Source organism: Zonotrichia albicollis, chromosome 1, assembly GCF_047830755.1.
Source record: "Zonotrichia albicollis isolate bZonAlb1 chromosome 1, bZonAlb1.hap1, whole genome shotgun sequence".
Taxonomy (NCBI): Eukaryota; Metazoa; Chordata; class Aves; order Passeriformes; family Passerellidae; genus Zonotrichia; species Zonotrichia albicollis.
The window spans coordinates 86,607,105-86,632,044 of NC_133819.1; the positions used below are offsets into that span (position 1 = coordinate 86,607,105).

The 24,940-nt window shown below is 39.0% G+C and overlaps 1 protein-coding gene and 1 long non-coding RNA gene across 8 annotated transcripts in view; one reads left to right on the top strand and one right to left on the bottom strand.

The window, feature by feature from the left end:
* Positions 1-4,949: 4,949 nt before the first annotated feature.
* Positions 4,950-14,416, bottom strand: LOC141729869 (uncharacterized). Its single transcript, XR_012581431.1, has 3 exons — positions 10,333-14,416; positions 10,108-10,219; positions 4,950-9,003 (listed from the first exon to the last, which is right to left on the bottom strand). It is a non-coding gene; the product is annotated as an uncharacterized LOC141729869 (long non-coding RNA).
* A 145-nt stretch (positions 14,417-14,561) lies between these two features.
* The window catches only part of VSTM2A (V-set and transmembrane domain containing 2A), a 47,557-nt gene continuing 37,178 nt past the window's right edge, over positions 14,562-24,940 (top strand). For 4 of the 7 annotated variants that reach the window (XR_012581420.1, XR_012581423.1, XR_012581422.1 and 1 more), the window contains exons 1-4: positions 14,608-15,103; positions 17,776-17,942; positions 18,881-18,931; positions 22,240-22,576. Coding sequence is in view for 4 of the 7 variants with exons in the window: in XM_074546288.1 (XP_074402389.1) it covers positions 15,025-15,103; positions 17,776-17,942; positions 18,881-18,931; positions 22,240-22,576 (634 nt within the window). In the remaining 3 variants the exon portion in view is untranslated. Of the gene's footprint in view, positions 15,104-17,775; positions 17,943-18,880; positions 18,932-22,239; positions 22,577-24,940 lie in introns of all 7 variants that reach the window. The other 3 variants (XM_074546293.1, XM_074546304.1, XM_074546299.1) reach the window with 1 other exon arrangement.

Sequence of the window (24,940 nt, forward strand, 5' to 3'; positions counted from 1 at the left end):
ATGCAATGCAAATCAAATATTTTAAGCCAGATACCTGAGGTTAGACAATCAAAGTCTCATAATACCAGCTGTCGTGCAGATCTTTGTCTTATGCATGGTTTTAAATGGCTGACAGCTGACAACATTTGAGTATTGCTTTGTCACAACACTGATGTACTGATTCAACAATTAATACAATCTGTTCATTCTGATTGGCCCCCATTGCTAAATTATTTGTGCCCTGAAAAATGAAACAAAGGATGAAAAATGAAAACTGGGCTGTATGTGGGTTATTATAAACACTGTCCAAGAGTAAAGAGGAGCATAGTGAGTAGTTATTTATTTGAGTGGCACACATTTACTTGAGAGTGCTGGACATTCTTCAATAATGCATACCACCTCAAGCTAGGAAAATGTGACTAGCTAAAGGCAGGGATGCAAATGATGCTGTGTAAGCATTTTCTTCCTTACTTCAGTCCTTTATTTACAGTGGGTAGGGGGGTAGAGAGAGGTGGGTAAGAAGAATTTATAAGAAAAGGCTTGATGTGCTACATTTGCTGTCTGGACTTGCTCCCGCTGTTCACCTTTAAAGTGGTCTTACATGGCTGTTGTTCTAAGAATAAATAAATACAAATAACTTAAAAAAGGCCACATTTTCAAAGAATTTGTTTTGTGAAAGGCCTTGACAGATTTTTAGAGCTATTGTGGAAAAGCAAGAGGAAAAAATCACACCTGCACCCCAGATTCAAAGAGAATCCAAACCAAATTATAGTTAATATCTGAAAAGGTCAGTTTTGCTTTTTTTTGGGGGCATTCATTTTCCTATTCATTATCCTTCCAAAGTGTGAAGACAAAAGTCCCTGATAAAAATATTTTTTTTAAATCCTGCAGGTAATTCTGTCCCAGTGCATTTTTAATAGTAAGACTTTACAAGATACAAACTGAAGCAACTCACTCAAGCCGGTAGGCCTAAGGATATCACTTAAGGTTTTTTCACGTTGTTCCTCTGACATATGACATTCCCAGGAAGGGCAGTACCATGCCAGAAAACCTCAGTTACACTGCCATTAAAACATCACTCTCAGAGGAACTGGGCACAAAAAGAAATGACAGAGTGCTACAGCAAACAGGGTGTTTTAGTGAGTGACTGTTGTGGTGTGTTGCAATGTCCTGTTTTACCTTCTCCCTTCCCCCTCGTCCCTCGCTGAGTGTGCCCTGTCAATCAGGCTAACATAACAGCAAGGCGTCGTGTGATAGGTGTCCCTAGTCCCTTGAGACCCTGCCCCTTCACCTGGTTGGTGGCTCACCTGTCCCCTCCCCTTCCCCTGCCCTGAGCTTAAAATGTTAATGAGACCATGTGGCCTCATTCTGTTGGAGGAATTGCCCCGGTGTAGACCTCTGCACCCATGGAATAAACATCTGGATATAACCCTCCAGCAGAATCCACTCCTTCCTTCTCTTCACCATCGCCAGAAGCTCTCCCCTGAGGAAAACGGAGTCCTGACATGCCTGGACTTGCGCCTGTGCCCCGCTGCACTCTCAGCCAAGGTATCTCTGGGGTAAAACACCACAGTGCTGCCTTTGGCCCAGCAGCGAGGGTCAGAACTGGCCCAGGCACCATCTAACTGGTTATATTGGGATTCATATTCCAATAAGTGACCACTGACAAGTTACACTTAGGACCAATACATTAGCTTTCATCTGTGAATTCCAGAGTCCTTCGGACAGAGTTAATGTCTTTAACTCAAATCTGGATAAAGGTCTTCTAATTCTATGCAGCATTCCCAATGCAGGGAAAGTCAACGTCAGAACAAGGATAGGAGCTGACCTCCTCTGAATTTATGCCTGATAGAATTCAACCAGCTGGCTGGACTGTAGGGTTTTGTCAAAACGTTATAAAACTTAATTTTGACATGTAGATAGTTCACTAGGGGGGAAGAAATTCACATTCTTTTATGGGTGGAGTTTCCTCATACTTGCTGGGCATTTCAGATCAATTTAGGAAAGGATAATGTTGGGGTGGAGGCTGGCCCTTTATTTTCTTTGTTATTCAGTGATAGATCAAAAAATCTGTATGATTTCACAAAAGCCTTCACTAGTCACAGTGTTAAAGTCACCCTGCTCTCTGCTCTCCACCCTTCCTGTGAGCTGTTGGTGGAAGGCATTTCTCTGCAAGCATCACTTTTTGGTTTTCCAGGACAAGGATAGAGCCATCTTTTTCCGTACAGCAAAGGTAGTTGCTGCTGCTGGGCAACTTTTAACTTCCTTTTTGCTCTTCACAGTACCTGCAGAAATGAGACCAGTGTGTTCTGAAGAAAAGTCCATCTTTCTTTATTTTGTGCTTTCACAGTCTTTTACAATTTACTAAATGCTCCCCGGGGGTCAACTTGTGTAGCAGTGCTGTGCATTATGTGGTAACTGCTGTGGCAGTACTTACACCAGCACTGGAGAGAATTACACCTGAAACGCTCCCTTTGGTTTTATAGTACAGAGCAGTGCCCTCTGCAATGCCTCCAACTTTACAGTACAAAGAGCTAGAATGACTCACTGTCCTACTTCAGATTCAAGTGAAAGCAGACTTTTGCCTTGCTATTAAGGAAAGAGGAAAAAAAAAAAAGCTTTTAGGCATCTCCTGTTCCAGCTGTAAAGATGTGGCAGGCAATGTAAATTGAGCATTCTTGGCAGGTAGCTTCTTCCTAATGTTTATGGGTCAGGTTGTCAGACATGAACAGCAGGGTCAGCCAACTTCTTTCCTACAATAAGTGACACACATTTTTACTTGTAGAGATCTGAGTGATTTTGTGCTCTGGCCATATTTTCCCTGGTTTTGTTTACCAAGCAAAATTTTAAATGAACTTTTAAGCTATGTTTTAAATTATCTTCAATCAGATGGGTGCCTAGATGCAAAAGATATTTTATTTTATTTTTTTCTGCTTCAGGTGCTGTGCCAATAATTCATATTTTCTTAGCATTACTTTGTAATAACACAAACCAGCCACCATCAAATATATTTACTACTTGTACATGTAATTGAAAACAATTAAAACAATTAAATTGAAAACAATTAAAAGCATTCAGTGAAATGGAGTTTCTGAGGAGCCTATATAGACATGTGAAATCAAAGTTCATTTTTTTCCTTCAGCTAGAAATTTTTTCTTTGCTTTCTTCCAAAACTATAGAATCAGGCTATTAGGAGTGCAAGACACCCTTACAATTCATGGTAAAACACCAATGATATGACATCGCTTTTGGCACCAGGAGGCAAAGCTTTTTAAAATTTAAAGAGATAATTTTTTCATCCAAAACCCTGCCAAAATCTTCCTGAGGAAAAGAATTCTTATTTTTTAATCTAAGAGAGATGTCAGGTAGTATCACGTGATTTCAGCGACAGAAGAATCATTTTCCCAAAGCTTTCCTCTGTTACCAAAGCTTAATATCATGATTTTGTGGAGAGAAGCAACATCATTCTCAGAAAATATTATTTCCATAAGTATTTTTTTTTTGTTTTTCATAGATTTCTGTATCTGTGTTCTATCTTATATTTTTTCATCCTTTTAAATGATTATATTTGTATAGATAAAAGTTAATGTCTTTCTCTTGGACATTTATTTTATGGAAAAATGAACAGAACCACAGAAATCTTATGAGTGCATTGGTTGCCTAAGCATATATGCCTTGTGTCCAAATGGCACCTTAGAATATCCTGATTCATGTCCAGCTGTGCTCAAACATATTTAGAATCACCCACTCAGTCGTGAAACTGCCAACCCCATGCCAACACCTGGAATACTCTAGGAAGCCTAGTAACACCAGTAGGATATGCAGCTGCATTGTTTTATTTTCAAAGAAGTGTTAAAGACCCAAGAACTGCCAGAAAAACATGACTTAAGAGTTGTTACTTTCATAACCCTTGTACCTCGAGTGCAGTGGCAGAAACAAGGATGAAGCTCAAAACACCTTCTGGTTGTCCTTTTAAAATCCATCTCACGTAGTCAGAGGAAAGCCCACTGCAACACAAGCTAGGTCCCAGAATTAGAGAATTATCTTGGACAGACATCTTTTCACTCTTCCAAATGCTGTATTAATTAAATTCCCTTGTAATCTTCTGAAGTGGCAGCAAAAAGCTGCTGTTGTGGCAACCCTAGAGCTGTCCCTCATGAACAGGCTCATGATGAAAAATTCAGTTTACAATAGCTTCTAATAGCTCAGATACTTGGCTTAAACTGGTATTGCAGTTTTCAGAGTAATTGTGACATTTTATTTGTATGACTACAGAGAAAAATATAAATATTTCAACAGAGAGAAGGAGCCAGTTTCCATTTAGATCAATTAATATTCTCAGGTTATCCTTCTGAAATTTACTAAGCCCTTAATAGATAAAATTTTATTTTACTTAAATGGAATATGAATTGGTAGTCTTCTATAGAAGGTAAAAGTGCCTTTTTTTTTGTTAAAATGCCTCTATCTGCAGTTTTCTTCAATTTTCAAGAGATGCATTAGCTTCACATTTCTATTTTGTACTTAATGTCATAATATGATATTGAAAATTTCAACCCTGGTTTCTCATTTTGCTGAGCTTTAACAGCATAATTATTCTTCAGGCTTCTCTTAATTATATGCCCCACCATGTGCTACTTTTCAACATCCTAAAATGGTACCACCTTACCACTAGGAATATTAAACAATGAAAGGCAACACTCTTTTGTTTGGTTACACAGCATGCTGTGTTCTGAATTCTGTCTCCTCTCATAGATCTCCCCTCCCATCTTCTGAATTATATCCTTTACAAGGTTTCAAAGAAGGGCACTTACAGTTATATTTACTCTAAAATGTTAGGGTTTGTGTGTGTTATTTTGTATTTCCCGTATCCCAGATATTTCACAGCTTTTCAGAAATGAATTTAGAAATAAAAAAAAAAAAAAAGGAAAGATAAGAATATAAAAAAATAAAGAAAGAATCTACTACTCAGAAGTTTTATTTCAGGTAATTTTTTTCCTCCCTCTCAAAATGACAAGCTAGTAATAAAGGTGAAAAATAAAGCATTCAAAAAACTACTTATCTGCAAAGGGTATTTCTTAGATATGTAATGTGTTTACCTTAAAGAACGGAAATACTTAAGAATAAAAACAAACAAACAAACAAACAAACAACAACAAAAAACCCCCCAAAAAACCCAGAAAGTGATTAAAAAGATACCAAAGTTCTTGATCCAGTTAAATTGAATCATAGAATCACAGAATCAGGTTGAAGAAGAACTTTACGATCATTGAGTTTAATCTAAGACCTAACACATTCAAGTCAACTAAACCATGGTAGTAAGCACCCTGTCCAGTCTTTCCTTGAACACCTCCAGTCCATCTAATGTTTAATGAGAGTTCTAATCAAGACTTTTACATCCCCAAAGTCTTTTCATTATAATCCAAAAACACAGAACCTACTGACCACACAAGTGTTAAACATTGACAGTTTGACTAACCAACCCAGAAATGCTATTTTTAAATGAGTGTGGTTTTTCCTGAGAATGATTTTAAAGAGTTTGACTTAAGAAACATATGGACAGTGTTCAAGCAAGTGAAACGAATGGAATTTTTATATAGTAAGCACTCCTCTATATCATCCAGAGAAGCTGTAAATCCTCAGCCACTGCAGTCAAAAAAACATCTCCCATTATTTAAATAATCTTTTTTGTCAAACTTAAAATGAGGAGATATGAGAAATGCCACAAAGACAGAAAACTATTTTAATAGGCTAACCCAAATGAAGTTAATTTTGTTTTAGTTTGTGGCTTATTTTCTTTCACAATATTCCAAGTCATACTTCTAAAACATGACCTCTCAAAAACAAACAAAAAAAGAAAACCAACCAACCAAAAAGACAAAAGCTCAAATTAAATCTTATTGATAAATCATCCTGGAAAAACAAAGTAACTTGTCAATCATTTCTAATCAACAAATCCTAACATTTAATCACAAGCATATTCACACTTCAACATGGATCCACTTCTGTCTTTAAGCTTCTAATTAATAATTGTGTTGTCAAAATGCAGAATCATGAATAGCCCTTAAGGCTTTTCCTGTACCAAGATGATGAATACTTGTACTTAGCCAAACAAAAGTTCATTTCGTTGTTACAGAATATTTGTCTTTAAAGTAGAATCATTTAATTATAAAATTATTATGGTTGGAAAAAGCCTTTAAGATCATTGAGTCCAACCGTTAATCCAGTCCTGACAAGTCTAATAAACCATGCCCAAAAGAGGTTAAAACATTCAAAATCTTTATGGCTTTTTTACCATTTTAAATATGATTTTGAATGGTAAAGAAATTGAATATCTAATTAATGATTATTGGAAAAGGCTCTTCTCTCTAGGGTGTAGATTACTGTTCCATGGGTCTTACTTAGTACAATGGATTTATTGTACCAGGGTGAACACCATGGGGCAAATTATGTCACCAGTACTGATACTACATATCAAGGATGTATTTTTCTTTACAGAGTGTAGATGTGTGAAAAAACAGTGGGACAAATTCTTACTGATTCACTGGATAATGAAGGGAGTGAGAGAGAGAGAGAGATAAAAAAGAGATTGTTTATATGGCGCGTATGTCTAATACTGGACAGTTTCTTTCTGCTAAGGCTCAGATGAAAATTAGTCTTGGATGGGTTTCTGCTTACCAGCTACCTTTGAAAGAAAAGCTTTCCCATTTTGCAATGATCTCTGGAACTTCCAGTTCCCTTTTGGCTTCTCTTTCCTGCATTGTGAAGTACCTCCCAGTTATCAAATTTACTTGAAAACTATTGTCTCATAGGCAGACAAATGCAGTAAAATAATGCCCGAAGACAAATGCTGACACTTGCTTTTTGCCTCTCCAGAAAATTCCTTTCACAGGCTGAAACTGCTATGGTAGCTGTTTCATTGATCTATATAAAAATTAAAGCAAAGGAAATACCTTTAGTTAAAATGATGAAAGTGAATTTATTTACTGATAAAAATTTAATAATTTGGTATGCAAATATCTGAAGCTTTGCCATGTTTTTCATCCTTTCCTCTCTGAAGTTTTCCAATGTGTTGAAAAGGCATTATAGTAGGTATTTTGCATTGTCATTGACTTACCTCAAAGTGATATGCAATATCCATTGCTGACAAAACAGCCCATTTTATTTTGAAATTTTTATATTTGCTCTCATCAGCAGCATAATGAAAGATTACAGTTTTATTAAATCAGAGCTCTCTCCCTTTTCAAGCTAAAGATACTTCACTACATTGGTTTATGAAGCACTTTTTTTTTTGTTTGTTTGTTGTTTTTAGAATTTAAAAAAAATGCATAAAGGTATTGAGGGAATAACTAAAAGGAATTGAATACCTCAGCTGAAAAGATTTGTACATGCCTTATGCTTTCCTGGATAAATAATCAGCAATAATGATCTTGTCCTAGCTGATCACAGACAGATAATGATCAAATGGTACAGAGTGTCTTATTTGGGACTTGCACTGACTGTCTCAGCTTCCAGTTTTCCAGTTTGCTGGGAAAAGCTGCAGTAATCTGTTCCTATCCTCAGCTTTCTCCTTCCTTAAAGAACCGTCCACAAGAGGGCTAGGCATAGCACAGACTAAAAACACAAAACAAAATTCCTTGAAAATTTAATGAAGACAACAATGTCATTATTTAATCTTGATATGGACTGGGATGTTTCTGAAATGCAACATTTATAGTAGATAGAAATTTATAAGACTGTAGTATGGTTAAATTTGTATAACTTGTGGATGATCTTAAAATTTAACTGACAATTGAAAATTACAACATAGCAAAAATGACCACAGAGCAGCATTGTTCATAAAGACTTATTTGACTAAGATTTTGTTCCAAAACCAAACAATCAGATAACAGATACCTTGGAACAACAGAAGTATTTTCAAGTGCTAAATAAGGAGCTTGTCTTGCAAGAAAACAGTTTTTCCCTAAGCCTACTCTCTACTTTCATGATTTATTGTAAACCTTCAAAATTGGAAGAAAACAATAACAACAAACAAAACAAACAAAACAAACCAAAAACCAAACAAAAAACAAAATCACCAAAAAACACCAAATAACCAACCCAAAAAAACAAAGACACCAAAAAACCAATAATCTCAATGCAACATCCATTCTGCTTTCTTTGCTGCTTTTTCAGTGTTCACTTATACCCAACATGGCCGTACTAGTGAAGACAGGAGAAGAAAGGGAAATTAACAATGTGAAAAATAAAAATACATCAGGATTTATCCATTTGTTACTTCTTTAAGGAAACTAAATATGCTATTTGAGCTCTATGACAACACTTTTTCCTTCATCAAACTGACAGGTTGCCCTAGGGTGATTTTTTGATGGTTGTAAATTTTTAATTTTTCAACAAATGAAAAAATTTGTAAATTTCCTCCCAAATTTGCTCTAAACCAGGACACAGGTCTTAAGGAATCAAGCAAAATTTGTAGCCAACTCTATACACAAAAGAAAATAGAATTCTTTCATGGACAGAATGTGTTTGCTTTAGCACTATTCAAAGAAGGGAATGAATTTTTCTATCTGGCCAGCATGACAGTTGTCTCCAGTCCTTTCCATTTTTTTAGACATGGTGACCACATCCCTCACCAACAGTGCTCTAAATAGCATGGACAAAACAGCCTAGTTACTGTCCTGCTCTCCAATCTGCCTTCCTTTCAAGAAGCACCCCCAACTTCTATTTTGTTTGGGATACACCCTCAGGGATACCAAGAGCTAAAAAAGGAGGAAATCAAACTGAAATATCAGTGAAGGTTGAATTCAGAAAAAATGCAGTTAATACACATAATTCAGGCAGTATAAAATCCTACCCTAACACTTCAGCATCTTTTTTATTTGTTTGGTTTGCTAAAAAGTTCTGATCATATGATTTTAAACAATTTAGGAACTCCAGGTATCAAAAACATTCTTAAGTCAAAATGGATGTATCATACCACAAAGATACTTTTACATCATTCTGGGTAATATTCTGCCAGTAACCAACCTGGGAAAAAAAAAAAAAAGAAATTGAAAAAAGTAAGAGGTTCATAAGAAGAGTATATAGCATCAAGGTTTTCTGCGTAAAAAGCTTAGTTTCACATGTTTTCTATAAACTCAGGGTACAGACTATGCTTAAAATAGGTTTTTTTTTGTTTTTGTTTTTTTTTTTTTGCTTTTCTCTTTTAAAAGCTAAGAAAAACCAGGAAAAAGCATTTGGATTGATGCCTGAAGTCTCATTTTAAGGTTCTGTGAGCTTTTCTCCCAGCTGCCTAATGGTACAGAGACAATGGTACAGAGAGAGCTATAAAATGTTCTACTATACGTAAAAAGCTGTTTTGAAAGACCATTTTTAAAGTTTCAAATCAAGTACTCAAGAGACAACAAAGCAAGAATTAGCTCCCTCCCTTTGTATCCAAAAGCAATGTAGTCTTTAAATACACCATGACACAGGGATTTTTTCTAGATCCTCCCCCCACCTCATTATGGGCATGTGATAAATGGAATTAAATTAATCAGCAAGTTTTCAACATTTGGCTTATTTTTATTTTTCAGTGTGTGTCCCTAGGCCTCAACCAAGCACACCACTCAAACACTGAGCTGAAGACAGAATTATTCATTTCCTTCTGGGCTTCCCTATGGTGCTCATCATGCAAAGCTCTGAGAGCTTCCTGAAGGTTAATTTATCTTAACAAAACCTCTCAGAAGTGACAAGGTAATATATTCCACTTTACAGACAGGCAGCAGAGACACATAGACAACAGCTAGTACTGAACTACCTAGGGTCCAAGTTGTTGGATTTTGTCACATTTTATAATAATCTGCATCTTCAATCACGGCATCTCTTCACTTTAATTGCAACTGTGACTGCTCAGTGCTTCTTCATCTGAGCCATCAGGGTCCTGAGGTGGGCATTCAGAAATGAGGAGCACACTGTTATTGACCCTGTGTGAAACATCTGATGTAAGGGACTGTGGAGAGTCCCTCAGGAGCTCTGATGGTCAGAGACAGACTCTGCTTCTAGGCAGAACTTAACTTTTCTGGGAGGAAGACATTCATGCTCCTCCAATGCATGTAAAGTATAAGTACCACATATGACAGCATCCTTTACCTTCCAGGCCTAACAAGAATCCATTCTTAGATACGCAGAACTTTTTCTAATAAGTGAAGTATGAATCCAGGTTAAAAATAGGAGGGATTCACCTGAAGTAGATCATAATTGCCTGGAATGAAAGAAATGGATTAATATAATGGACAAACTTCATTATAATATTTTATGACTTTCAACCCTTTCATTGATGCCTTCTTTTGTTGTAGAATCTTTCTTTTCATTTACCTTTCTCCAGTTTCTCCAGATACTAATTGCAGGGGGCAGGGAGGATTGTGCAGCTAGATCCTTTGCATGTCTGTTCACTCTGTGAAAATGTCACATATGTGCTAAGTCAGCATTCAGGGCTCTGAGGAATTTAGGCACCATGAATAAATACAGATTCTAAGGGATGTGAGCTGCTATTGAGCATATGAAATCCCTTTTTATTCACATTTTTGATAATGGCCAAATGTGCAGGAATTTTCACAAAAGTGAAATGTCCAAATACAAATCATACCTCTATAAAATATCATGCTTCTGATTTGAGGAGGAAGAGTGTAAGAGTATTTAAAATAAAAGATCTTTAAAGTAAAATAGAACTAGTTTGTAATATTTTTATAATACTGTCTTCTTCCACTGCTGGTTTCACAGATAGTTGTTATACATTTGAATAAGTGGAGAAAACCCAAAGGTAACAACCACCACTTGAAACCCTGAAAGGCAAAGCTAGCATAGAAACATGCTATACACCCAAATGTATAGTTTCACAAAGTATGGATCTCCAATTTATGAGTATGGCATGGGTTTATGCAGAACAGTAATCAGGACAAGCAGTCTCATGGAAGTAACAAAAAGCATCATTTGGCAAGTGTTCTTCAAACAGGCAATTGTCTCAAATGCTACTGTTTTGAAGGATTCTACATTTATTCTCTGTTATGAGTTAGGTAAGAATGTTGCTTTCATCATGAAATTGCAGCCAATTGTATTAAATTTCAGGGAACCCACAGTGACATTTCACATATACAAATGTGAGAAATTGTTGTACTCAGAGAACTGATGCAAAAATTTGTTTAGGTTTTCTCTCTTTAAAGATCACCAATTCTCTGAGACTAGGCAAGGCTCTCATTGGATTGGGTGCTAATAATTCTATGTATGTCTTATCTCCTTTAACTGCATAAATGTGCAATTGTGTAAGAAGTCCTGATACTCTCAGGTTTGATAGTCAACCCTGCAAAACTGTTTTTCAAATTATTACCAAAATAATTGCTACTGAGTTATGGTGCTACTTCCAACATATAATTGCATACTGTTGGAAAGAAACAACGGTGACATGTTGGGAGAACTTCATATGAGCACTTGGGTTAACAAAACCAAAGAGCAATCCCCAGTGAGGAGAATCAGCCTCCATTTCAACTTTTATTTGTCACAAATTTCATCAAACAATAAAAAATTTGCCTTGAAACTGTAAAGAAATCATTGAAATAATGATCGAAGAGCTGAAAATATCAAGCAGTCAACACAAAAATAATTTAAAAAATAACTTTTTTGTTTTCATTTTTAGTTTGACTTGTTGGATAGCAACACAGTCATGGTCTCAAACATCAGCTGATCAGTTTCCTGCAGGGCAAAGCAGCCCATATCAGTCCATGTCTTTATGGGACCAAAACAATCCAACCTTGTTGCTGATTAGCCAAACAGTAACTTTCATTTCTAACCTTCACTGATCTTGGAATCTCCTCTTCCATAATCACTTTTTATCTTAAGACTCAGAACAGATGCATAGACCTGGGATCTCTAAGCTAGGCAGAGTGGCAAACATGCAGAGCCATTAATGATTTTGAAGGAGCATTTGATATGGAACATGCACTGTAGTCATAATAAGATACAGAAGAGATCTACATAATTCAGCTCCAAGGTATCATAAATGGGTCTTCCACTTTTACATGTCATTGGCATGTTTGAAAAGTAATTCCACTGTGCATGGACACTTTTTTTCTGACCTGGGAGGATGTCCTGCAATGTCTCATCTGTTAGAATCATTGAGAGGGAGGAAAAAAGGCACCAGGAAGCTCACAGGAGCCATATGATTCATGTTATAAAGCACAACTGGTACTTCTCACTTAAGTTAGACTATATTAAAAGCCTTTCTACAGCACAACAGGCAGACATTTCATGCAAGGTAACTAGAGAAATTCACTGCCCAGATTCATACAGCATGGTTGGTTGTGGAGAAGTCACACCCACCAGGATGAATTTTAACATTGATAATGCGAGGTGGATTATTTCTGCTTTCTCTTTAAGTTATTTCATAGAATCATATGGCTTGTTGCAGCACATGAAAAAATAAACATAATAAACATGCAACCAAGTTAAAGGATTCTTTCCATTAAATCCATTTCCTAATATATCTTCTGCTCTGATATTTTATTAACCATATATATTTTTTATATGTCATTAATTTAAGATTTTATTGGTTTCATTGACTACAAGTTATTTGGGAGAATTATTCTTCCTTTTAAATAAAAAATTGCTAAAATTAAATTTACCTATTAAGTGTCTTGAATTGGAAGAAGCAAATAAAAGAGAAAAAAGTGACCTGGTTTTTTTTCTGCTTTCCTTCTAAACCAGGTGATACTGCTTAGATTCTTTTTCCTCCTGTCTAATTTACATTTAACTTGGCTGCTGATAATATGTCTCTAATTTGTAATTTCAACTGATTACTGATGACGTACATGGGTTTGAAGTGAATCCTATAATCAGTCTTCATTTTCAGGAGTGACTTAGGATTTTGGCTACCCATCTGAAAAGGAACTGAGTTCTTTTATAGAAATTATTGAAACATTCACCATCTGAACCCGTAAAGATCTCTACAGTGTGTATTTAATAATTGAATAACTGACAGACCTTGACTATTTCAGATAATTTAGATTTACCACCTTTAAAGACTGGTGCTTCTCTTTTGTTTAACAGGCTTTCTTAGGTTTTGAATATATCCATCATGACCTCCTTTAAAGTAATTAAATCTCTGTGCTAATAGGAAATCTTTCATGTAACACAATTGTTTTCCCATTTGGGGGATCATTTTAATAATTTAAATTATATTTGATTTATTGTATTAATTTTTTATTCAGAAATATTGCTAAGCTTAAGTTATGACATGAGTGGAATAGGCTAGTGCCATGGAGAAATGGCTCCCTTATTTTCATAAAAAATAAACGGGAACTCGTGCAATTACGAAAAGAAAAAAGGAAAAGCTAAAATTTAGACAAAAATATTGTTCTCCAATCAGATATCATTAATCCTGTGAAAGAGATCTCTGCAGCTATGTCAGATGTTTTGTGTGCATGCAATAATTTGGCTAGTGCAGTGAGTAAGGTGAAAGTTGAATTTTGTGCCATTGTGCAACTGCTGCACTTCCATTGCCAAGAATGACAGAACCTGTCCTGTTCCAGAAAAGCATACTGCCAGGGCAGATAAAATTTTCTTAATTTGGTATCATCTTGTAGCTTTTTTTAGTGTGATTAGCAGTTAAGTTCAGCTATTTGGCTGAGTGATTATCAGGTGCTGTTTTCAGTTTCTATTTAATCTCTGTCTCAGCCATCAGAAGGTATTTGGTGATTGCTTAGTGCAACAAGCACTTTCTAGATGGCTTCTTACTGCAAGCAGCAGGGCGATTTCAGCCAGAGAACTTCTCTCAGTGCAGATATGTTTCAGGGTGTTTTGAATACCTAACACAGTCAAGGTTAGTCTCTTATCTGAACATTATTAATATACATAGGCAGAAAACAGGAACAAGGAAGAAAAGATTCACTGCAGGAGGAAGCATTCTTTAATATACTGTAAACACCTTCTCTGGTGCACATAAATATATGCATTAATGTCAGTAATCTGTAAGATATGAAAATCCATTTTTATTTAGTTAAATATTTTCTGTAGAAATGTGTATAAAGCAACCTAAGCACACTCTAAGTATCATCCTCTTTATCTGCCTTTGAAGACAAAATGAAGTCATTTTAATGTAAGATGCTAGAAGCATAGTTATTTGGAGCAGGCAATAGCAAGTGAGACAGGATTACTGAGCTACTATTTCCCCCTCAGATCCTGTAAGAGGGAAAGAAAAAGAAGAAAACAGAAACAGCATAACTCACCAAAAATCAAACCACTGCATTGCCTCTTAGCCACTGAGTGTTTTGGGATGAAAGACTGAAGATTACATCAGTACAATAAAAGCTCCCTCTGTCATAAGCAGTACACTATTCAAACACCCCCCCCCCAACCAAACCCCAAAGAAACAAACAAAAAAGCAAACCCACCAAAAACCCTGCAGATTTAGCCCAGCATCAGAGGCAGTAGAAGTTAGACAGGTAGAGGTGTAGAGTATGAGGAGGGAGAGGGAAGGGTTAAAGGCATTATTGCAGCCATTAGAAGGAAAAGTTGTGGCAATACAAGCACAGTAGACTTCTCTTCCCCCCCCCTGCCCCCCTCCTTTTCTCTCCCCTACTCCTCTCTTCCCAAGCTGGATCAGTGTGTAGGGAGGGCAGTCATCACGCCATCCTGAGCAGCAAGAGCTGACGTTGGACGAAGCTGCCAGGTAGCTGAAAAAAGGCACAGAAGGCAGCTGATACCCACTTTTCAACGGTTTGTGTTTTTTTTTAGTCTGTATCTGGACTTCAAGCAACACAGCGCCTGAGACAGCTCATCTGAACCACGCTGTATTGCAATACTCGCTCTTCTCAAAGAAAAAGACTCCACTGAGCAGCAGAATGCTGCCAGTGTCGCAGCCAGGTCTACAATACAGAGCCTTTTTGTAACATTGCACATTTCTTTCTGTTCAGATATTTGAAATACATATATACACTTATATATCAGTTCTTTCTTTTCTAAGGACACCTTTGGCTTTCTTTTTTTTTTTCCCTGATGTGACTTCTTCATCTTGGAATGATGGGGATCTTTCTAGCTTATATTGGATTCATTTTCTTTTCAGTTATGTATATTGAACAAGGACTTTCTACCCAAGGTAAGATCATTTATTGTCAAATATGTGTGTGTCTGGTTTTCTATGCTAAAACAGACTGAAAACAGGCTGGGGGGGTGGGGGGGGGGGGAAGGAAGAAAGGGGAAAAGAAGAAAAACAAAGAAAATGTGTAAGAGATGAGAACAGCAAGCATCAGGTTTACATTTAGTTTTTACAGACAAGATTACCTGTAAATAGGAAAAGAAGTGAGAAGTTTCCCCAAAGTAGAAATAGAAAAGGCTTCCGTTACCCAAATGCAAAGAGGGACATAGCAGGCACCTTGCAGAAGAGTGAAGGGGTGCTGGGGAACGGGCATGCATGTGTTTGAGTTGTGCATGTTGTTACAGAGGCATGTTTGCATACAATAAACACCTACCCGTGCATGCATAATTATTGCATTCACACCAAGTACCGGCTGGCTAAACCTACTGCTTCCCTTAAAATATTGCAGTGTCCTTCCGTGCTGCTTTCCCTTTCCTCTCTTATTATCCTGCAATCCTCACAGTCAGACTTTCATTCCTATTCCGTGACTATGTGCACTTCTACCACTCTCCCCCCACCAAGAAAAAAAAAAAAAAAAAAAAAAAAAAAGGGAGAAAAAGACAAAATCGACTTCTTTGAATACCTCCCCCACCCCCGTCGCCTCCCTCCCTCCCTCTCCGCCGAAAGACGCGCCTTGCATTCCAAGCAGCCCCGGCTCTGCAGGAGCCGGTCGTTCGGGACCCCGAGGCTGCGGCGCCGCCGTCAGCACCACGGACAGATCGCGCCCGCTGCCGCTGCCCCTGCCCGGTTCTGCTCCTGCTGCCCCCTCCTACCGCCCCTGCCCGTTGCCCCTACCCGGTCCTGCTGCCCCCTCCTACCCCCGCTGCCCGCTGCCCCTGCCTGCTCCTGCTCCTGCTGCCCCCTCCTACCTCCCCTGCCCGCTGCCCGCTGCCGCTGCCCCCGCCGGGTCCCCCTCCCCTCCTGCTGCCCCCTCCCACCGCCCCTGCCCGCTGCCCCTGCCTGGTCCTGCTCCCCTCCTGCTGCCTTTCCCACTGCCCCTGCCTGGACCCGCTCCTACTGCCCTCTCCCACCGCCCCTGCCCGCTGCCCCCGCCGGCTCCTGCTCCTGCTGCCCATTCCCACCGCCCGCTACCCCTGCCTGGTCCTGTTCCTGCTGCCCCTTCCCAACGCTCCTGCCCGCTGCCCCTGCCCGGTCCTGCTCCTGCTGCCCATTCCCACCTCCCCTGCCCGCCGATGCTGCCCCGGCTGCCCTCCCTCCCCTGCCCGCAGCTCCCCGCGGCTTCGCTTGGCGGTGCCACCGAGGGGATGCCGGCAGCGTTCCACTCCGTGTCCCCACGCCGCTCACGCTTACTGACCAGGAGGGAAGAGAAGGAGTAAACGGAAAAGAAACCCCAAAACAAACTTACTAGCACCGAACACACAAAATGCACGGTCCTTTTGGCAGTTTAAGTCGGTGACTAGCAATGGCTGGCTGGTGGGGGTGGGGGTCTGAAAAAGGGGCATCGTGGAATATAAAGCTAGAAGCTTTGAAAGTATTTGTTGCCAGGCACAGATGTAAGGATAAAGAGAAGTAATACTGGTTACCAAAATATCCCACCAATTTCAGGTTGGCTAGGAAGACTGAATATAGAGAGGGGAAGAGGGGAGGAGACAATGAGCAATATTTCTTATGCATGACATTTCCTTCAGATCATAATGTGCCCTAGTCAATCTGTAGCAATTCATAACAGAAAACGACTTTGAAGAGTCTTTCCAATTTTTCCTCTTCTTGAAACACCACATTTATTTATTAGATTGTTTGTCTGCAGTCCCCCTCACTTGACTATCATGATTCATTATGCTGCACAATTTTAAAGTGAGTGATAGGAATGATGAGAATGAAGTTAAAGACTGAGACTTAAAGAATTACTGATGCCTTGGACAATGTCTATCAGCATTAGCTTTTATACCTAGCAGTGGTAAACTGAAATGGGCAGATCCTGTTGAAGGACTGAGATACAAATATGAAGGTTAGTTCTAGAAAGTGTCTTCTGGGACTGAGAAACAGAAGGTGAATTCCCTTTTGGTCTGATTATGCAAGCAGAGGTTCTCAGAATCTGAGCAGCTAAGTCAGGTAAGGCCTTTAAAAAGGACATTTGAGGAGTGATTGTAACACTTACTCAGAAGAGTACCCAGAGGTTCCTGTGCCAACAGCTGCTTCAGCTAGCTGTGGAATGTTTAACAATTTACAGGTCTACAGCTCAGCCCTACAAAATACAATAAATTAGGTTGATTTTTTCCTCTCCTAAAGTGGTCTTGTACAAAATCCCTCAGTGAGTCTGGTGAAATACTGCATTCTGCCCAAGGGTATTTGGACCTAATTATGTGAAACTTCACCAGCTCATGGGAGCAAGCAGAGGGATATATAGCATTTCCCATGAGCAGAATTGAGAGTGTAAAGAGGGTGGATTTGTGCATAAGAGAGGAAAAACATACCCGGGTGTGAGAAAAACTGGGGGAGATAATGTGTGGCACACTCAAGAGATAAAAAATGAAGAGAGTGGGAATAAGAAAAGAAAACAGAGAATTTAAAAGGGGGGGAGTGGAAGGAAACAATAAGAAAAAAAAACACAACACAAGAAGCAGAGCATAAATGATTAGAAGTTAGCAATATGTTATGCATTTGTTTTACAGCAAAATTCACAGAGTTTCCCCGAAATGTCACGGCCACTGAAGGGCAGAATGTGGAGATGTCTTGTGCTTTCCAAAGTGGCTCTACTTCGGTGTACCTTGAAATCCAGTGGTGGTTTCTGCGGGCAGCTGAGGACCCAGAGGTTGGAGCTGAGGTGACAGGCACTCAGGTACTCATCCTCTGCCATGGGGTCTTAAAACCACGTGGAGAATGCTACAGAAAGGATGGGGAGGAAAGGGGAGAACGAAAGAAAGGAAGAGCAGAGGGAAGGAGCAGAGAGAGGCACTGCATTTCCCTAGGGACTTAATTTTGACTATGAAATGACAGAGCAGGAACCTGCAGAGAAAAATGCCCACCTCAAGGGTTGGTGCTTTTGGTGTCTGTCACTTCCACGATGCAGCTAGGGCTGTTTACAAAACCATATAGGTTTCCCAAAGTCTATTTCCTGACACCCCCTTCCCCTATTATTATTACTATTATTTTTATTATTATTATTATTGTTGCTTTTCCCTATTTCATTTTCCCTTGGAAAGCAGCTGTTCAAAGATTGCTCCTCGTGAGAATTTTATATTTCCCATGTGGCAAGATCCTACACGTGCCTTCCAATTTCCAGCTAGCGCAGTGGAGTTGGCAGCCCTAACTCCGTAAGCAGTTGCCACAGGAGGGCACACGCAGGAGGGGGCTGGGGAGGCAGGGGGTTACCAATGCCCTTAAAGAATTTAAAACCCAAAATCAGTCAACTGCGTGATTTCATCCTTCTGAGTGGGACAGGATGGGCCATGTCCATTCACACTGCCATGTGGGGACGCTCCTATGGCCGCTGCTGTCTCCTCACCAGGGGCGGCAAAAGACGCCCATGCGAGGCGGGAAGGGCGGAGGGTCCGCGGGTCCGCGTCCCTCGGCCGCCCGTGCCGGCTGTCCCCGGCTGTCCTCGGCTGTTCCCGGCTGTTCCCGACTCTTCCGGGCTGTTCCCGGCTGTTCCCTGTGTCTCCCCGGCGCGGCCCGCAGGTGGCAGGCGCGGCGCGCCGCTCCACGGGCTCCGCGGCGGGGCGGGAGCGGGAGCGGGGAGAGGGCCGGAGACCCACGGCGGCGCTCCTTTCCTTGCAGATGGAGTTCCTGCCCGAGCGGGACCTGGACAACGACGGCACGAAGATCAGCGTAAGTGTCGCCGCAGGGCGCGGGCAGTCCCCGCCGGCCGGGGGTCCCTTCCCCAGTGAGGGCCTCCTGGGGTGCTGTTCCTGCCCCGCATCTCCTCCCCATCCCACTGCAGACTGCGGGCGGCTGGCAGCCCGCAGCTCAGCGGTTGGACTCAATGGTCTTAGAGGTCGTTTCCAACCTAAATAGTTGATTTTATAATTCTGTGACTACTTCCTTGACAGTCCTGGCAGAGGGTGTTAGGGCAGCCTTTCCCCGTGCAGCCCCCACACCCTTGGACGTGGAGGCATCGACCAGCACGGTCGAGGCAAAGTCCATTGGCAGACCCTGTTTGTACCTGTGAAAAATTCAGCCTGCACCAATCCTTGCCTTTCTTGTTCTCATTTGCCCTGGGCAACTGCTGAGTCTTCCTTAGCAGACCTCCAAAGTTGTCCTGAGACTGAAATTTGTCCATGAAGCTGCACTTTCCTTTAGTGGGGTGTGCGACTGCTGAGATGGGCGTTTTGTCACGTCCATACCCACTGGCAGAAAGAGAGCTCAGAAAGGCTTTGGACAAAACCTCCCCATTGGGAGCAATCTCAACTCTTTGCCACAGAGACTCAGTTTTACACAAGTGAGATTCTGACACCAGTTACCAGTCTGGTGCTTGGAGATTAAACCAGAATCTTATCTCAACAGAATTATAAAGCAGCGTTGCTCTATTCCCCCTGCTGCTGCTCCCTGCAGGGAGAGGATGCCTTCCACAGCCAACTCGTGTCCTGAGTCAGGCACAGCCAGAAGGCTGCTCCTGACCTCAGAATAGGTCAGGTCCTCCTCCCTCAGCATCCCAAGAAATGTGTGGTGGTGGGATGATGGTGTGGTGCTCACTGCAGTGGAAAGACAGAGATACTAAGCAGATACTGCAGCATGAATATTCCCTTTGAGCCCAGAGGGGTTTTCCCTTTCTCTGGCATAATCGCTTTGGAAGTGTTTTTTAGCTGCAGACAAGGCTTTAAGTACCAGCAAAGCTTAAAACAGCAACAAATAAAGGGGAATAATTTCTGACAAATCCTTTATTCAGCTGTTTTTTGATGCCTACAAATAACAAACCAGATAATTACATCAGGTCAAAGTACACCTAAGTATAGCTGCAGGGCATTTATAAATGGGGGCTCAGGTTTGCCTTGTTCAATACAATACATATTATAGCCAAACTTACATTTTCTGTGCTACTTCTTACCATCGACTAGAAACGATTTGTGTCAGGGACCATATCTTCAGTTGCTTTGTAGACTATCTTACAAATAAGGCTCTCATGTGGTCCTTGGATACTATTCTACTAGACATAGGACTAGCACATAATTCATTCCTTGAAATCCCTGAAGTAATCCATAAGAACTGAGACACAATATAGACTATAAAGCTTGTCTCATCTTTGAAGTTACAAATCTCTTTCATTATGTATAATATTAATTCATGAGAAGGTATTTATGGTGCTCCTATAACCCTGCATAAAAAATTTATTTTATATTTGTAATAAAAACAATCAACATTAGTAGATGTCTAAATCTACTTTTTATCTACATTTTACAATGTAGCCTTGTTTTTTTAAAGGCATACACAGCTGCATTGGTACTAATGTAAATTATCATAATGAAGAGAAAACTAAAGTACATTGAATAAATATTTCTTAAAATTATAGATGTGGGCTGAAATACACCATTTCTGTCTGTTCTAAATGAGAAAGCAGCACAAACTGAAAACATGCATATGTGTTGCCTGCAAGAATTCCTAAATTTCAAATGCAAAAGTCAAAAACAATTCTGTTTTTAACCAGGGCTATGCAGCACTGGTAATTTTCAGGCTCTTGCATAGGAACAAATGAAGTCACAATATGACCTACCAATACTCTTTCCATTCATATGAATCTTCTTTAATCCTTTTGCTGAACACGAATTGTTCAGTAGAGATATATATTGTTATTGAATATGATTTAAATAACTATCCAGCACTTTCTGTGCAATTAATATTGCATACATTATGCCTGTAAGTACGTAATCTATACTTTCAACTCCCTTTGCCAAGTATAAATTCAGAGCTGGGTACAACACAACAGGCTATAAAGTCCATCCAGCAATGACATATTCACGAGTATTGCTCTTCAATTTATCAAGGAGGCATAATAGGTGCCTTGCCAACACTAGTTACCACAGTAGACCAAGCTGTCAGAAGCAATTTATTGTACAGTGCCCAATAACATGTGTCTAGCTTCTATCTAGTGGTTCTCTGTTTTTGTGATCCATCATGTATTCATCATGATGTCTCCTTATTGGCTGTCACTGATATGACTCAAAGCAACCTTTGCATCCATGTTTATGTAATGGTGGAAGTAAACCAGGTTCAGGAGTTGTTCAGAGCTGAATATTTATATCCAATGGAATACCTTTTGACTGCCTTCCTGTGGGGCAAAAGATATTAATTCAGATAGAGAATAATTGAAAATTAATTAAATATAAATTCTCTGAAGTGATGAGCATACAGAATGGAATCTGTGTTAACTTTTCCCAATGCATCTTAATACCTGTCACACATTTCTGGGTATATAATTTACTCATGTGTGTTTTTATTATCAGAAATAAAAATATGTTATGTTGCCCTCAGATATTAGAACTAATTAAAAATAAATCAGGAGCATTTTTTTAGCTGGCAACATTTAACATGTGCTTCTAATAAGTACACAGATAAACAAGACAAAAGAAACAACCTGACACAATGCGTCTTGTTATCATTAACAGAAAAAAATACCAAAAATTTAGACACACTTAAAGGAGAAAAACTGAATGTGAAATATAGTTTCAATATAGTGAAGAGTACAAGCTAATCTAATAAATAGTTATTTACATGGTTTAAATCTTCATGTCCAACAAAATTGTTAATGCACTAGTTTGGAAACTGAATTATTCAATAAAGCCAACTAACTGGAAAGCTTTAACCAATAAACTACATGGATACTAGGTTTACATAAGAAAGCTCATTAAGAATGTTCATGATCTTAAGCAATTAATTGGAATGAACATGGTAGCTTGGGCTTTTTTTTCTGAGGCTAATGAAATTTCAGAGCAAACTATCTAAGCAGATTTGGAACGAAGATGTCAGGCATCCTCACAGATACAGTTAGCCATACTCATCCTTGATGTAACTTCCCTGCAGTAAGCACAATCACACCATTGAGTAAATTGGTGCTATGCCCATAGAGTTTTTCCTAAGAAAGAAGAATTCATGACAATGTTTTTTTCTCTGTTTTCTTTTTTTTTTTCCTGGAAAATTTGCAGACAGTGAAAGTACAAGGGAACGACATCTCCCACAAGCTGCAGATTTCAAAAGTGAGGAAAAAGGATGAAGGCTTGTATGAGTGCAGGGTGACCGATGCCAACTATGGAGACCTTCAGGAATACAAGGCCCAGGCGTTTCTCAAAGTCAATGCTAACAGCCACTCTCGGCGAATGCAAGCCTTTGAGGCATCCCCAATGTGGTTGCAAGACATGAAACCTCGTAAAAACATCTCAGCAGCTGTCCCAAGTAGCATCCACAATTCCGCCAATCAGCGTGTACGTGCCACCTCCAGCCCCGAAGCAGCAGCCAAAATCCCCAAACAAAGTCCACAATCAGGTATGGTAAAGCATTTTGAGCTTTCATTTGATTGCTTACCAGCATGTAAAAGGAGGCTAAATCAACAAGGTAACCAGGAATTGTGACTAGGAAGAGTGTGGTGCTCATTTGTTCCTCCTTCTCTCTGGTTCTATTCTTCCTGCTATCTCTTTACTTCCTAAAAGCTGAAGAATAAGTTTCTGAGCAGAAGAAGCAAAAAGCCCTAAACTTCTATATGTGGATTTTATCTCTACCAGTTTCCCACCTAAGGCTAGCTCTCAAATCAAAGCTTAGTTTTCCCTGTAGTGTGTGTGGAGAGACAGAGGCATGTCAGTGAATGACTCATCTCATTATAAGATGTTGTGCATGATAAATTAAATAAAACACTCATCCAGATGTGTTTCTTCCTAAGTTGTTTTACACCAGTCACCTAACTTATATCTTCAATACTTGTTAGAATTAATCTACTTTCACCGACAATCCTATTTTCAAAAGGAACTTGACTTTTAAATCTAAGCAGACTATAGAGACACCAGATAGTTTCACTGTTGTGTAGGCTTTAGAAAGACCATGGGTGTATCAGAGAATGTGTGTTTGTCATCTTCAAGTGCTTGATCATTGGCTTTGAATCAAGGATTAAAATGGCAGTGCCTCCATTGTCTGTTATGTAGAAATTAACATTCTGTACATTTTGTTGGGGAGATTTTGTTCACCACTCCATACACAACCTATAATCAATATAAATTTTAATTTTCTACATTGATACCATAAAATTCACAGTGATGCAAAAGTACATGGATATACAGGAGGGTCAGTTCTATATGATGGCAATACAGAAATGGACAAGATAAAAAACTCAGATGTTTTAAATTATTAAATATCCTCTGGAAAACAAACTGCAAGTTTAACGGTTTCTGAGTTACTTCTGTTTAAACTGAGAGCCAATGAAAGGCACAAAATCACAGCGTAGATTAATATATGTAATGGAACATAATTAACCCTGATGCATCATTTTTCTGCTAGCATGTTGCTAAATAAAAATTGAATACAAAAAATTTCACAGCACACATATTGTGAAATTACTTCAAAGTTGCAGGCAAGAAAAGTTATAAATACTTTTTTCTGAAGAAAATGCATTTCTTTACAAATTGGAACAATATGATTATTCATATAAAAATTCTTACTGCTGTTAAAAAAGTTGATGTATATACTATCAATATTTTACCACTGTATACACTTTTTAAAATTCATGTAAGTTACATTCAGTTTTCTTTCCCTCAAATGGAGCCACTTTCATTTTTAAGCTCTTCCAAAAATATCTAAGCTCTTAGAAGAAAATAAATATTTCACTTGATTGAAAACAACCATTCTACCATGGCTTTCCTTTCAGATAAACGTATACACTTCTTATTTTCTATTGGACTCATACACTTCAAAGCAGCAGACTTTTCCATAAAGGGAAAGCTCTGCTTTCTATTCCATTTTATGTGAAATTAATTAAAATAGTCAGAGGTTTATGAAATATGTAGCAACAGACTATACTGCATTGCAGCTGAAGTGTGCACAAAACAGCTAATCCACTAAATCATTTTGGATATATCATTTACTTTATAGTATTATGTCCTTGGTCCAAACAATGTCTTGATTGATTACTGGACATTTCTTATTTGAGATCTTAGAGGTTCTTACCATGGAATGGTCCCTGTTAGAAGAAAACAAAAATCTTTAATTTTTTACTTGAGCAAAGATTAATGCAGATTAAGTACAGACAATCCTAATCAAAAATAATTTAAAAATTGAACAGATAAAATATAATTTAGTTTATTAGTTCATTTTTTATGACAAAGCACAGACAAATGCTATATTCATCAGAGGTGTAGCTTATCTACTGAAGAAATAAAAGTGTACCAGGAATCACTCATATGCCTAATTTCAATTTAAAGGTCACTTGCTACACAAATTATTTGGAATATTTTTTGACATCAGATTTTAAACATCAGTTAAACTGTTGAGAACCAAGATTTGTTTTCCTTTACTTGAGAATATCTTGGCCTGGCACTTCCAGATGTGGTGAGATTTGGATTTTCATTCCATTTTACAGTTGTTCTACAGTAATAGAAATACCCACAGGAGCACAAGGAAATGGGGAGGTTTTATCTTTATCTAACTTGGAGGAGCAACTTCAGCTGAGGGAGGGGGTATGTCAGTTGTGAGACCTCAAATAAAGCAGAAACGAGGTTTCATAGATGTTAATAGTCTATCTTTTTATGATACAGAATCAACACAGCCTCCTCACTTTATCAGAGTCTTCTCCTCTTAAACATCATGCTAACTGTATTTATGCATGCACAAGACTGCTGTGTGATTACATTATATGTAAGCAAT